At 38.1% G+C, this 15,835-nt stretch overlaps 1 protein-coding gene across 1 annotated transcript in view; it reads right to left on the bottom strand.

Annotated features, from left to right (window-relative positions):
* Positions 1-15,835, bottom strand: part of CNTNAP5 (contactin associated protein family member 5) — a 269,119-nt gene that overhangs the window by 55,286 nt on the left and 197,998 nt on the right. Inside the window, exon 14 of the mRNA XM_063161822.1 lies at positions 2,365-2,521. Within this exon, the coding sequence (XP_063017892.1) occupies positions 2,365-2,521 (157 nt within the window). The remainder of the gene's footprint in view (positions 1-2,364; positions 2,522-15,835) is intronic.

The raw sequence follows: 15,835 nt of genomic DNA, 5'->3' as shown, positions 1-15,835 counted from the left end.
TTCCATTGTTTATAATTTCTCTTGCTGCTCTGAGAAATTAGTAGCTTCTTCTGCACTCAAGATTTAGTCTAGGGAAAACAAATCAAAGCAAAATCCTAGGACTGTCTCCTCTTCAGGAGGATGCTTCAGCTACTCTGGAGAGTTCCTACCTTGGAGCAGCATGATTTATCTAAAAGGAGCAAAAATGATTTTCTGGTTTTCCACTCTGCAGCACCCATTTTATTTCATGCTGAGGCAAATAAATGCATCTACTGCTGTCTTGTTCCTTCCACTATAATGTATAGCAGGTTAAAGTCACAGTTCAGATCTCAGCAGGTTTCAGATTCGAATGCTCGTTATATATCAGGGGGTCAGTGTTCTAGCAGGGAAACACAAAAGCAATCTTCAAGAGGCATGAAATTTCTTATGTTTAGAAACCCTCCATAAAGGTCAGGGTTTTTTAGCTTTTATAAAGCCAACCTTCAGCTTAGAATACTGCCAAAGTAAAATTTTCTCATGGATTAAAAACCTAAGCAACTGAATCCCCAAACCAATAAACAGTAGGCAGTTTATTGGAGGTAACTTGTAAGTATATTCTGTTATTATCATGAAATTAGGAGAAACAAGTAGCTCTCTGAGCTGCCAAGCTAACGATGCATGATTTCCAACATCTTTCTCCCATGAGAGTTTTCCAAAATCTAATAAAAGTGTACGCTTCCTTAACTTCCTTCTTGTGGGCATTAATTGGCTTTTTCCCCTCAGCCTGGCATAAATTTTCATAGAATGTGTAATTTGTAACACTTTTGAGACTTCTTTTTCTCTGTCCAAGATGTTCGAAACATGTCTGCTTGCTCAAAATCACTGGGGGTGTGTGGGGGGAAATAGAGATAAACACTCACACCATAGCTTGTTTAGGTCTCATTTCCTGAGAAGACTCAGCTGAAATATTATAAAATTGCATTTAACTTTCACCTTGCATTGGTTTGTACAGTCTAGTGGTGCAGTGCCCTGCAGTCTAGGACTGCAACCCCAGTGTCTGCCACCATAACCCCCTGCTCTGCTTGAGCAGTGAAAAATGGAACGTGGATTATGAAGAGAGCCAAGCACCAGCAGAAACAGATGCTCGTGATGCTCGTGTGCAAACCTCGCCAAAAGCACATCTGATAACCAAACATTAAAGACAGATTAACATGCACAGCCATGCTATTCAATACAAATCACATTCATAAGCTAATATTTACATAAACATCTTCCTGAAGAAATCTCCTTAAATCTGTAATTTTTGAAAGTGAATAGTGACCCCAGGGATTCAAAGGGTCCAAGCAAATAATCACACTGTCTAGAAATCAAGCAACCAAAAAAGCCCAACACTTACAGTGACAAGTAACTTCTGATTTTTTTAATGTTTTAATACCCTTTACCATTCCTTTCTACTCATTTTAAGTGAAGGTTTCACAGAGCTAATTCTGACAATGTTTCAAACACAGCAGCCTATGACAGCAAGACATTTCTTGTCTACTTCCATTACTCACAATTTCTGAACTACTCAAGGTTAAAATATCTTTTTTTTTCAGATAAATTACAGTAGATCCTATCAGTTAGTGGTCTAGAAGGGAGACTGAGTGAGCAGAATTTTCACATGTATGTTCAATGTTTCAAACTGTACTTCCAAAAACACTCATCTGGCATTTCAGTCCCCTCAAACACATTTGGAAAGTTCACCAACTAGCTCTTGGTGGCTGGAGTGTCTCTGAAAGTGCAGAGAATGACAGAAAATTGTGATGTGGCTTTCTCAGATCCATGCAGCATCAGAGCACAACAAATGTCAGAGAACCCAAGGAAAGCTTTGAATTTTCATGCTGTGACTCTAAAACTTCCTATGGAGACTGAAGCAAAACCTACAGAAGCCAAACAACTCTTCTTATCAACCTTAAAAAGCTTGAGATCCAATGCAAAAGAAGGTTAAGGCACATTATACTGTTTCATAAGAAAAATATGAGAAACATTTCTTGTTTAGCTGTATCTGAATTTTGCTGTCTAGGTCTCAATTTTCTGCTCTGATGTACACCTATGAAACAAGCTCATAGAGCCTTTATTCATGTAATGCTCCTGTTGAACCAAACTTTTAAGCAACTAAAATTACCTGATTTGGCATTCAACAAAGAAGATGTTTTTGAAGCATCCCAGCAACCTGCTTCAGCCAGACATCTTTGTTCAACATAAGAATTTAAGATGAAATCAGACATCCAAATTCTATTTTCATTTTCATCAGATTACACTCAAGCTTCCTGAACTGTGCAGCAGAAAAGATTTAAGCCTTCTTCCCCTACCTCCTATCCCAAACTCTTCACACAGACACTGCTATACACATGTTAAAATTATTACCATTCTTCTCTATCTGCGTCACAGTTGCAAAAATATCTCATATCCAGACAACTTTCTTCCAATCCACAGGCACACTGCTGAATGCCCGGAAGAGATCCTCCCCAGTAAAGGTGCTTCTCATTGGCACGGCCAACCCACCAAGCAAATGGCATTCCATCTGCATGAAAGGGAAAAAAGAGGGGGGAAAGAGAAAAGAGAAAAAGAGAGAGAAAGAGAACTTGATAAGCAAACTGGATTTTCCCGAGAATGCAAAAGAGAATGGAGGTGGACATGTCAGACAATACTCAAAGAAAAGGTGCAAACTGCAAAGTAACAAACCATAAACTTTGCCCCAGGTTCATTTTATGGAATACACGTTGAGAAAGCAACGGTTCTGTTGTAATCCCATTAGGGCTCACATGCCAGTTACTCATGAGAACCTTGGCACCACCTTTCAGCTGCCAAGACTTTGGAATGGTGAAGCCAACACCAGGGTCTGCACCAGCTGTGCCCAGTGGTTTTTGTGTGACACTCGGGGCTAGATTTGACCACTGAAGGAGACTGAAAACAATTCTCCTGCCACAACTCACACCACACAGATTGTACTGTATTACACAGTATTGGACAAGGACCTCTTGTAGTGTCAACTGGTTTTGCAGGAGCCTCTAGCCCTTGATCAGGATTTCTTACCTTAGGAGTCAGATATAAAGAACAAAAACCTACAAAAATAACACACTGACTGATATATTACTATGAACTTAGTACAGTTCCTCTCAAAAGTAAGACTAAAATTTCTATTGATTTCTTAGGGAGCAAGATTAGAAATTTTAATGTGCTGTCCATGGATGGAATTTGCAAATGTAAAGTTAGATAAGATATTAAAAAAGGTAGGACATAAGTGGGAAAAAATATTTCCCTGCTTGGGAATCAATTTATCTCTGTGAAGCTATTTTCTACCTACAGGAGCTTTAAGATTTATGTATTTATATAAACCAAGACAGTTTTTTTGTTCATATTTCAGAATCCATTATGCATCAAGCATTAAGTATTAATAGTCAGATAGAGTAAGCAGAATCTGATGTAATGAAATTCACAGATGAACATTTTCTAAGACTGACTTTGTCTTCCAGCTCAGCTAACTTTTTCATTGACTCCTTAATCCTTAAATCAAGAAATGTAATCAGTTACACATACAGGTAGATGGCAAAATTTAACAAAACTGACATATCAAGATTTTTTGATCAAAGGAGCTTGGAAAAATAAACTGTATGGCTAATGAAGAAAGATGCATCCATTTATTCTTCTGCTTTTCTAACATTACTAGTAGGGAGTATTTCTCATTATACAAGGCAAGAAAATCTAAATTATGAAATGCAATCAAGGTTAACTTTAGAATGTAGGAGACTAATTAAAATGAGTTTTAGAATCACTTGGCAAAATTAATTCATATTTATTTTTCTTCTAAGCTTAGACTGCTGAACTGTAAATTCATAAAAAAAGGAAAATAAAAATAGGAAGAGCAACTACATTCTCATGATACCAACAATTAAGACATGACGAATTTGACCAATACCCAGAGGTACTCATTAGAAAAACACAATCCAAGTACATCTAAGGATTCATCTTACAAAAATGTACACATTCATTTGAGGCCTCTTATTATTGTCAACACATTTTTATTTTTTTTTTTCTTTTCTATTCAACTGATTTTCTTGCAGAAGTTGATTGCTGGAGCCAGTGAAACAGTTCTATACTATATTATTGGGAAATTACTCAGTACAGCTTGAAATAGTATGTTAATTGAATAAAAGGGTGATTTGTCTAGAAGTAGAAATAGATATACAGAAGTGCTTAATCTAATTTTAAAAGTGCCCATTCTGGAAAAAAAAATATTTAGATAAAGATAAATTCTTCAAGCCAACAGCAAATAATGGTGTTCATTAATCAAATACAATCTGTGTCAGTTTTCTTTGGTGGAAGCCATTATATACTTAAACATAACAGTGAAATAAGCAATCCTTTGTGTGTATTAAGAATAAGTAATTTCCTGACATCTTTTTCAGACCTGTTGTTATTTGTTTCATTGAGCAATACCAAGCAAACACATGCATATTCAGATTTATGCTACAGACTGGGGAAGTGGTAGAAGCACCACAGTTTGAATCATTTACAACTAAATTAAATACAGTGCTAAAAAATAGAGCAGTCAACATCGTAAGAAACAAACTCAGATTGTCAAGGGAACAGGCTATAAAAAACCAGTGTATTTTCCAAAATTCTATTTATTAAGCAGAGTTCTGACACCTTTAACCAAGACAAGTTGATTTTTTTCACTAACTAGTCCCCTAGAAATCAATTTTAGTATTAAGTAAAATTATGCCCTGATTCTTCAAAACTGTTTTGCACCTGTTTAGTTTTTAACACATGAGAAATCAGAGCTTTTCAGCAAAGCTCTTCCAAATCTATGGTACTTAAACAACACCTGCAGAGTTTAGGAATTCTGAAACTTATATTGTATGTCATATACCTGTAATGTTGAAGTAAATCAATACTTCACAAACAATGCCAATCAATCTGAGCTCTTTCCAGAAAGTTTACACCATTATACCTTGGCAGAGCTGGAGGATGTCTTGCACTGAGACTGAGTCTGGCCAGCTTGTGCTGATTAAAATTCTTTCTTCTAAGTCTGTAGATTTGTTGCAGAATTTTCACTTCTGTAATCATGCTACTACAATTTTTTCAAAGCATTATCAATTCTCCACCACTTCAAAATGAATTAATTTCCCTTCTCTGGTGAAGCCACAGACCAAATCAATGACATTAAGTAAGGATTTAAAATGACCCCATCACCTTATGGTAACATAAGTCAGTAGAGTTCCACTTTAATATTTCTAAGCTAAAAAGTCCATTAAAAAGAAGTGCTACTAATTCTTCATTATGTGCTTACCCTGCTCCTAGCAACACATCATTTAGTAAAAAACGTTGTCAAAAGCCTACTGCACAATTAAAAGTATTCTTTTCAATGTTTTTTTTTTCTTTCTATTATTAATGGGAAAAAATCCTCTGTAAGAAAAAAATTTCGATGTTGTCCTTGAACTCCATGCTATGGTTTCAAAGGAGAATATGTGTGAAAAAATATCCCAAAACAAGCAAGTGCCAAGTGAATGAATTTACCAATGGTAGAACAGTGACAACTTTCTTTACAATGATTTCCTTCTGCACTGCTTAAACCGCCTTAGGAAGATTTCAATTTTGATAACAAAATCTTCAAAAAAGGCAATTTTTGGGTTGTATTTCCTGCAGCGGACAGGATGACAGTAATGTCTGGAAGCCTCTAGAAACAGTTGTGATATTTACACCACTGTTTTTTACCGTAATTTAATGTACTATTATAGTAAATACCGCATAGGCATAATGTAACAATATGAATAATTTAATGATAATAATATTCCAACAGCATTTATACACATTATATGCATATCACTGTGTGTATAAACTCCAAAAAACTTCTGTGGACTCAGTTTGCCTTTATACAGTCAGAAAGTCTTAGTACCGACTTTTATGTTTATATAGCTTGAGCTAAAACAAAGCCATGCATTTTTAGAAGTATTATGTTTAAAATATTTGTCAGATTTTTCTGTATGATTTGTCAGTTTGTTTGTGCTATGGCAACAAACAAAAGTCTAATTATGGGAACATAGCAAGATAATTGCTGTGTTAAACTCCTGTGCTGTATAAACCTACAGCCTGACACAGCACTTACCCCTAAGACAGTCAAGGTTTTTGGGGTACCCAAGTTATTGAAACAGGTCAGTTAAAGGTCTTTCTCACCACCACTTCAAGACAATTTATTTGCATTTGTCTTTTGAAACACTAAAAGCATATTGCACTCAAACAACATTGTCTTAGCAATTTTCACGTTCATTTTGTCCTCCAAATTCAAACCAAGTTAAGCAGAACTGAATTTGTACAATCTTACCTCGATAAATTTTACTGATGAAACTGTAAATTAATTTACATCTATGCTGTTTTGTCTAAAAAGGAATGATTCACCTATCAAGAGGTAGTGAAAATTAGGAAAATACTGACTGTAGAATTGCATAGAGCAATCAAAGTCAATTCTTTGAAATCTCACTCAAAACCAATAAATATCTGTTTGCACTAACCACCTCAACAATATCAAATCCTGCATATGGCTCACCTGATACATTAAAAATACGTGAAACAAGCAGTTAACAGATGTTTTTCATGCATATGTCTGTATATAAACACACAGGCAATTTCAACCTGAATAACTGAATGCAGAGACCAAGTCAGTGTACAAATCATCATGTCAGATAATAATTTTTTAAAAGACTCTTGAATAAATGGACAAAACAGTGAGAAAGGAAAACTGACCCAATATTTTTCAAGAGTTTACCAAGATCTTGTTTGCTCACACCAAATTTTTTTCCATCATAACATTTTTACAGCTTATTATACTGTAATTTTTAAAATTCAATTGACATTAAACAAATTTCTTCCTGTTTGGCCTTTAAACAGGGAAAAAAAATACAGTTTCGATAAATCAAATAAAAAGTATTTAAAATAATTCTGGACAAAAAAGGGAAAAATTGGAGAAATATTCCACACTTAGTTGAAAGCACATAATTAATACCTTCTTAGGCTGTTTGTTCGGTGAAGTCACTAATCAGTATTAATGACTCAGGATCTGTATTAGTTTAAACAACAACTCCCACCACTGGGAAAATAAACTGATAACTCAAAGCAGGGTGAGCTCAGGCTGTGCTGCATTAACCACAGTGTGCTGCTCATTCTCTGAAGGGGGTGCTGAGATTTAACAGTGAAAATGCTGCTCTTTGGTTCCCAACCCTCAGCAAGGGTCTCGTGGCTCTGCCCCTGCCATGTGGAAACAACACTCATCCCTTGAGATGTCAGGCTCTCTGCACCTCACAAACAATCCTGCTTTTAAATCAAGATCAGGTTACCTTGGGAAAAAATATGTAATATGGACCAGGAAAAAAATGAGAATCCCCAATGGCATGGGTCCTTTGAACATTGTTTACTCAGTGAGCCACCAAGTCACCCAGTTGGTTTTGTACCACACTACTCTGCTTGCATGGGGACACACACCTGTGTTATGCCTGTCTCATCTTTTTTCAGTACAGACATAATGACTACCTAATACTTCCTTCCTTTACTTTAAACCTTCCCCATGGCAATTATACCGGTTTCACAGTCCTTTTTCTCTACTAGAACTACAACTATAATAACATATTATTGCCCTAATTTTCAGAGATGACAAACATGGTTGTGTTGGAAATCACAGGTGGTCAAACACTGCACCAAGACAGTCACTTTTTGTATTGGGTAACAACTGTGCCGGCCAACATTACTAAGAATCTCACTGAATTTGCTTAAAATTTCTGGTCAGGTTCTGTCATTTTTCAGCTCAGCCATCCAAAAGGGAAGTCGTCCTGCTAATGCCAGTGGAACTACCCAATGGCCAAGACCACAAAGTTTAATCCTCGTTCTAAAATTATTTTTTAGGAAAAGTGGGGAAAAGGCAGTTCTTTGCTGACATTTTGTTTATTGTTATACAGCTTTGCTGCCAAGGTGCATTGCTTTCAGAGGGTCCCAGGCAGAAGTAATTGCTTTAAAAAAAAACAAAGGAAAAACCACATAGCACACAGCATTTGTCTGCTTCTCTTAAGCAGAGAAACTGCTCTCCCCCTAGAGCAGCTGTTACCACAGTGTGCTCTGCTCTTCTGGAGTTGTTAAGATATTCTCATAGATGAGAATGGGCAGAAAGAAGGTAAATAAACATGGACCTCTGCTTCTTCTACATTTAACAGGAGCCTAATGAGCCACACTGCTGGGCTGCAATGACAGAGCTAAGGTCACTGCACACTCAGAGTGCCTCAGCAAAAGCAAAATCACCATCAAGCCTTTAAGAGACAGATTTGAGGATGAGCATAAGGATTTCAAACCCAAATACTTTTAGATGCTGAGGAACATTAAATCTACATCCAAACTAAAATTTTGTGCCTCATGAATGTCCCAGCTGAAGGCCTAAGAAGGCTGAAAATATTATGAGTACTTGCATTCTCCTCTGCCAGCCCAGTCTGGGTTTTTTCAATAAATTTCTGGCCAAGTGACAAGTTTCCTGAAAGATGCAAATGGGACTCCAGCCAACAAGAGAAACTATGTGAACAGCTGAAGGCTTACAGGTTGGGAAGGGCAAGCAACAACAAATAAACAATCCAAAGAAGATTATAGCTTTTAGGGACAAATGACAAAACAGGAAATAGCAGCTTTGAATCCTCAGCAGTTTTGCTGAAGATGAACTGGATATTCTGCTGTGCTGAAACAAAAAAATGATCTCATTTCCTTTATTTTCTGCATTCCAGCTCACCTTCACTTCAAAGTTGTTTCACTTGCTTTCAATTCCTTTCCCTCTTCCTCATTCGCCTCTTCTTTTCCCATTTTCTCTGCTTAGCCTAAATCCTCCAGGTAAATTCAGATAAACAAGCCTGACACTGCCTTAACAGATAAGCCTATGACATTGATGCATGTCCTGCCACATCCTTACTCTGCACTGGGACCAGAAACCCATCAATGCTCTGGATTCAATTGCAAGTGAATAATGACCATGGATAAGCCACAGTGGGCTCCAATATAACCCTGTCTGGGCCAGAGGAGCAGCTCCTGCTCAGCAGATGTCTGGATTTTTTTCCCTATTATTCCCAGTAGGAATAATGGCAGTAAGATGAACCCATCATTTCTTGCCCTCACACTGCTCAACCAGCTCTTCTGTGTTCATTCTCATCCTCATTACCAGCATCCTCTCACCCATTTCCCCATGAATGCCACCTCATGAGGTGCCTCAATACAGTGCCCAGGAAATGATCTTTCATTCTTAGTCAGCTCTTCTGCAGAAGTATAAAAATAGTTAGTGAGAATAAACAGCAGCGAGTCCTGAATTAACAGATTAATAAAGAGAAGATAAACCAGATCATGTAATTCCAGGTCTTGTGAAAGTGCTATGGGACACTGAATGATCATGTTTGATTTTGGGGCTCTCTGCAGCAGACCAACACTCCTCAGTGGGTCTCTAGGGCCTGAGGAAGACAACAGGAGTGACATTTGCAGCCACCCTGCAGTCAGACAGTAACACAGCCCACTCTCTCTGTGTCCTGCTGAAGTCTTATCCACATTATCTTATGAGCTAACTGGATGAGGTGCCCACGTGGAATGGGGGAAAGCATGGAAGAGATGAGTGAGTTTATAAGTTTAGACACATCATATGCTCTTCAGAGCTTTCTTTTTAAAGCATTTTATAATGGATGTGAAAGGGCCACAGGGAAAGGCCACAGGAAAGAGAGCACTGAACTAATGCACCTTATAAAATACTGCAAGGTGAGAGTAGTAGTTTATCATAGCAGTTTTTGTTCTTAAACGCTATTTAAGTTTTCATAGATGAAAGCACTTTCAGAGCTAGAAATAAGATTGCAGAGGACAGAGGGGAATAGTTGAAGCATCAATGACTATGAATGGTGCCTCAAACCATAAACCAATCATTTCACCACAAGAAAACTTAGTATTCAAATATTATTCATGGAAATGTTGAAGTTAGAAAACTTGTACAGAACAGTAAAGCTACATTATAAGCAACTGTCCCAGGAAACAATTCCAGGAAAAAACACTTTATAGCTTATTAATTTCCTATTATTTTCCAGGAATAATAATGGACAGATCCAGCAGCCAGCATAGAAGCATCCAGCTCCAGTGAAATCAGGGTAGCAGTGCAGATTTGCACTCACTGAGCATCAGGCTGTTCACAGGAAGAACAAACAGCTGAGGCTGGACAGGACCTCTGGAGAAGTTTAGTCCAGCCTCCTGCTGTTCTGAAACAGATTCAGGATGTAAGAACTACTTAGAAAAACTCTGTGGCTGTTACTGAGTCAAGCAAAAGCATCTGCAGGTATGCAGCAAGTGATATACAGGCCTGAAGGATCTATTTTTAAAGGGGGTAAAAAAAAAAAAAAAACAAAAGTTATATTTGCTCCATTTATTCTTGAATTATCCATCATGACACCTCATACCCTTGGGATTGGGCATGGATGAAGAGTAATGACCTTAACTGTAGCACTTTGCACCTCATGAACTCCACCTGGTGCAACCATGGAGTCCCCAGCTCTGCACAGCTCCCAGGCTCAGGTGCTCTCAAAAGCCCACCAGCCTGAGCCTTTCACCAAGAAAGCCCAAAAAACCCCAGGGAACAGCCTGGCCTAACAGCGGTCTGAAAGTCAGGGTAGAACTCAGAGCAGGTAGCTTGTTCATGAACACAAGACAGCTGGAGTAAAGTTGAGTTGAATTAATCAAGGATTAATTCAATTCTTGCTAGAAATCATGGAGAGTTGGCTGGATTACGCCCACAATGAGATGCAACTAGATAAACTAGAAAAAGAAAGTAGATAAAATGGGGACATTTGGGACATGTAATAGGAGACTGGATGAGTTACAGAAAAACATGCTGTGGGAAGCAATCTTTGCTTGGTCCTTTGGGAGAAACTACATGCACTAATAACAGTCCTTCCCCACTCCTTTATTTTGAAAAGTGTCTGAGTAAAAATGGAATTACCTTACTCGACAGAACTGTTTCCTGTATATGCAGTTTAACTACCAGCATTAATAATGAGAAAAGGATCCTTATTATTACTTTTTTTACCCCTGCTCACATTGCACCAATACAGTCACTAGTGGCTCAAATGGACTGTCTCCAGATTTGACAACCCTCCACAACAGACAGATTAATTTTGTTCCCATTGCACACGCAATAGCAGCTTCTAGGAATAATAAAATCTAGATTCAGGTATAGAGAATCTTTATTAGCACTATTGATTCATGAAGCAATGAGAACACACCTTGTCCTTCAGCTCCGAGGTTAATACAGCACAGCTGACAGTTAGAGAAAAACATCTATTTACATGGAGTAAATCTGACCAGAAGGTCATTAGGACAATGCCATTTCCACAGTGGGCCTTTTTGAATTTCATGGCTCAGATTTATCTTAAAGAAATCAGAAAATATCATCAGTAAATATGCTGAATATCTGAACAGGAGTAAAAATAGAAAAACAATCTTAATAGAACATAAATTAAAAGAGATAATAACATATTGCTAATCACTTTAAAGCTGGAATCCCTAATTAAATAAATTAGAGGATTTTCTTAAAACTGATAGCAGCACTCTCAGATATTATTAGGATGGCATTTCTGTTTTGAAAAGACACCTTTGGAAAATGACATCACATCTCAACCTCATTATCTCAAGTCCTGTAATATTACCTGAGCATCTTGGGTAAGAGGGAAGTCCTCTCTCCCCATGCAGTTGTAGATAAAAAGCCCTAAGTCTGGGGGTTTTGTTTCTTTTGCTTTAATTTAGGATTTTTGGTTGGTGTTTTGCTTGTTTGTTTTTTAATGGCAAAAAAAGCTGTAAAGTCCCTGAGAAGAGGACTTTATATCCATTGCCTTTTACAGGACAGGCATTGTAAACAACTACAAAATGACACCAACACCCAAAAGAGAGCTCAGAGAATAATATAAGCACATTTCTGAGCCTTACACCAATTATGAGCCAGCAAGGCAGCTTGGACAGTGTAGAAACCACACTCTGAGCCTGTCCTCCAACCCTTTTGTCACATCCCTAGTGAACTGAAATCTCACAGGGCCAGGTGAACTGGATTGCTTTTTTTTTGTTCTCAAAGCATGTTAGTTGGCGAGAGACAACTCGGAGTTGCACTTCTTATGAACAAAAAGTCCTGCACAGCAGTGCAGAAAGTCTGGTTTTAAGCTTTATTTAAAAAAAAAAAAAAAACAAACAACAAAAAACCAACCAACCAACCAACAAAAAAAGTGAACTAAAAGCCTTCCAATAACTTGTTGAACCATGTTCCAGTATCTCTGAGAGGCATTACTGCAACTCATTAAACTTTTTATAGTCTGATGTGTAACAACACATTACAGAGCAATTGTAAATAAATAACTGCTGATTTGACACTGCTTTCAACTGCAGAGCAATTCTGCTTTCCTCAATGTTACAATTAATGTCAGCAGTTAATGCCTTAAGTGGTGGAATCGGAAACTCAGCTACGATAAACGCATGCAGTCAGATTTCAGCTTAAGGATATACCCAAACTGCAGCATGGCCTTAGTTCAGCTGTCCCTGTCTCAGGCTGCAATTACAGTTCTGTTGGTCAGAGCAGCAGGGGGACCATTTGTCATCCTAAGGAAGGCTGGAGTGCTGTGAAATTGGGCACTTCGGAAAAATGCAGCTGTAGCAGAACATATGTATAGGCAAGACCATGAAATGAACTGGCTCCAAGCCAGCACGTAAAGGCAAAAACAAGAGAATGTAAATGAAAAAAAATCATAGAACACTGTACTCAGAAGATGCTTCTATTGATACATCCTGACCAGCCTTAAAGGCCAGGATGACAACAATCTGTCTTCTCTGTGGGACTGCTTAATCAATTTGCAGCTCTTTTTTCTTCACCCTGTTAGCAACAGGTTCACATCTTTCAAACAGATCTTCTATTTTTGCTGCTTAATTGGTCTCAGGTTCCTGTGTATCTCTCTGTACAGCTATAGCAAACATGGGTGTGTATTTGCATTATTGCACAGACTGTAGTGGATAGAAATGAACTGTTCAGCTCTCCTCTGCAGCTCTACTGTCACTAACAGAGATTATTATGTGGCTGAAGACAGTTTTCTGCTCCTTGAGCTGAAGGAAGAACTGAGCTGTGCTTTAGCACTGCAGTGAATACTGGAATGGGCAGAGGCTGCAGAAGGATGACAACCATGCAGCCTCAAGAAGCCGTAGTCCTTCCTCTCTTTCCGAAAGCTGATCAGGCTTCTGTGTCTTCTTGTATTTAATGGTGAGAGAAAGACCCAGCACGGGAGCCAGTCTATCTACAAGCATCACAAAGTGAGAATAAAGAACTTTACATATGTCATAACTCTCTACCATAGGCCTTTCATCACAGCTGATGAGACAAAGCCTTCTGTGGGCTGCATCAATGCTGTGAATCAAAAGTCCATAAGACCATCACATCCATCACCAGCTTTCCTTCAGCAGTAAGGCTCCTTAGTTGAGTGTATTTCCTCTAGCCAAGTACAACTTGCTACAAATCCTGTCAACTACTGGCTTGAAAAGATGCAGGCATCTCTGTCAGGTAGTGGTGCTTAGGTGGAAACACCACAACTGAGGCAGGTAAGTTTTTCTCTCAGACTGCTGTAGGATTTTGACCAGGTATCAAACACATTACAGTTCTCCAAACAAAACACTATGCAAGTAACTGGGATCAATCACTTCCATTTAAGTGTCTACATCATTTGCCTGCTTTCTTTTCAAGTATGGAGCCCTAGGGGGACAGGCATCAGGGGAAATGAAGTCATGAACAATATTAGACCCAAGCCTCATTTTAAAATATAAATTTCTGAGGGCCAAACTTCTTTTAAAAACATATGAGAGCTCTTTCCTCCAACCTCTTCTCTCTACAGATATGCTTCATGCATATGCACACCTCCATAATGGAAGTTTTTCTATGCAGATTTATGTTAGGAAATTAATAAATAAAAGTTACACATTTATGGCTGTAACACACTTTCTCCCATCTGAAGAGCAAAACAAATGCAAAGGTAAATGTTATCCTGATGCACACTTCATTACAAACAGAAGAAACAATCAGCAATAAGCCATCTCCTGCAAAGAAAAGGGACAACTTCCTTCCCCTAATCTCAGTGCTACTTTTCTTCCCTCTGTCAAATAGCATTTAGCAATGTTGATGTTACGCCATTTATTTTCTTCCACCCACAGGCAACTGGCCAAGGTAAGGTGCATTTGCCCAGAGGTTTAGGTAAAGGAATCTGTATGATGCTGTGAATTCAGAGATACACAAAACTAATGAGTTTAAAGGAAGCTACCCCTAGCACAGGAAGAAATGCATTTGTCTGAATTTAGATTTCTTTTCTCTTCCACATTGTGAGTAAAAATTTTAACCATAAAGCTTTGCTTTTAAATGGAATACATAAATGACGCCCAAACAGCTGTCCTACTTAACACTACTATGTAAACATCTGTTCACATTCCTGCATGCAAATGAGAACATCAGCTTGCAAGTCTCTTACACTCAGATTAGTCTTTATCACGTCCTCACAGAAAACACTGGGGTGGAGGCCAATGACTGTGTGAAGTTAGAGGAAAGGAAATTCTTGAGCTTTTTTAAAAAATTGATCCTTGAAGAAAAGCTGGGTGATGGAGAATACAAAAAACCTAACTACATGCAAAAGAACCAACATTTTTTAGTGTGTTTGCTTTAACGAAAGATTTCATTCCTATCTCTTCATGGTGGTTTCCTACTTCATCATATATTTTATCAGCTTGTTTTATAATTGGATTCTCTGTCAAATTTTTATCCCTCTTTATTCAAAACATCCATTAAAAGTTCCAGGGTCCCAGACCTGCTCCTGCTGAGCTAAATGGGATTCTTGACATTGAGGTGAATGGAAACAGGACTGGGAAGGCTGTACGCCTCATTAGATACACGATTCCACAGCACCCTCTAAAATTCTGCTGAACTCTCCTTTTCAAGCAAATAAAGCTGGTAAACTCAGAGGCCATGAAATGTCACTATTACATTTCAGCACTTAAATACATACCTGATGAATTAGCCATCTTCTTGCCAGGCATCTTAGAAAACTGCAGCCCCTGAGGGATTTTCCCCTGGCCGTTACCACTTATTGCAAAGTCAAAGAGAGAAAGCTAAGGTTATTGTTTAGCCTGTGGAATCAAAATATGCTGAGAGGGCATCTTAATCCCCAGACTTAGAGGTTTATTGCATTTCTAATTCACACCTAAGGTCACCATATGTCAAGTGGGTATGCATTCTGCTACCATGGCTACTGCCATCATTTTAACTCTAATGCTAAATAGTTCTACATTGGAACAATACTGACTTGGAAACAGCCTAATTTAGTGCTTATAGCAGAAGACTGGTCTTCTGATTAACGATGGAAAATAAAATGTTCTGGTTCTACCCCTGCATTTGTCAGACTCTCCAAAATCACACAAGTGATGTAATCACTCTGAACCTTCGTTTCCATATCAGAAAGTCAAAGAACTAAAAGGCCTGAACAACAAGAGTAAGCAAAGATAGTACAGCAACAACTGCATCTTCTCCATTGAGAAAGGTTAATAAATGAATCAGTCTTTGATCGAATTTCATTCAGCATTTAAAAATACAGTGTGAGGTTTGAAATCTGTTACTTGTATCCTGACAGCATCGCACCATGGTGGAGATGCTTCCCTTTGCATAATGCATTAATGTGAATTTGACCACACAATTGTCATTCCTTGTCATTTAAGTAGTCTTACAGTTAAGCAGCCATAATTGTCCTTTGGGTGTTATCTTAAATACATTAAAAAAGAA

The sequence above is a fragment of the Melospiza melodia genome, chromosome 8 (assembly GCF_035770615.1).
Source record: "Melospiza melodia melodia isolate bMelMel2 chromosome 8, bMelMel2.pri, whole genome shotgun sequence".
Classification (NCBI taxonomy): Eukaryota; Metazoa; Chordata; class Aves; order Passeriformes; family Passerellidae; genus Melospiza; species Melospiza melodia.
Note: the sequence above shows the minus strand (reverse complement) of the source record. Positions and strands in the feature narration are given on the sequence as shown.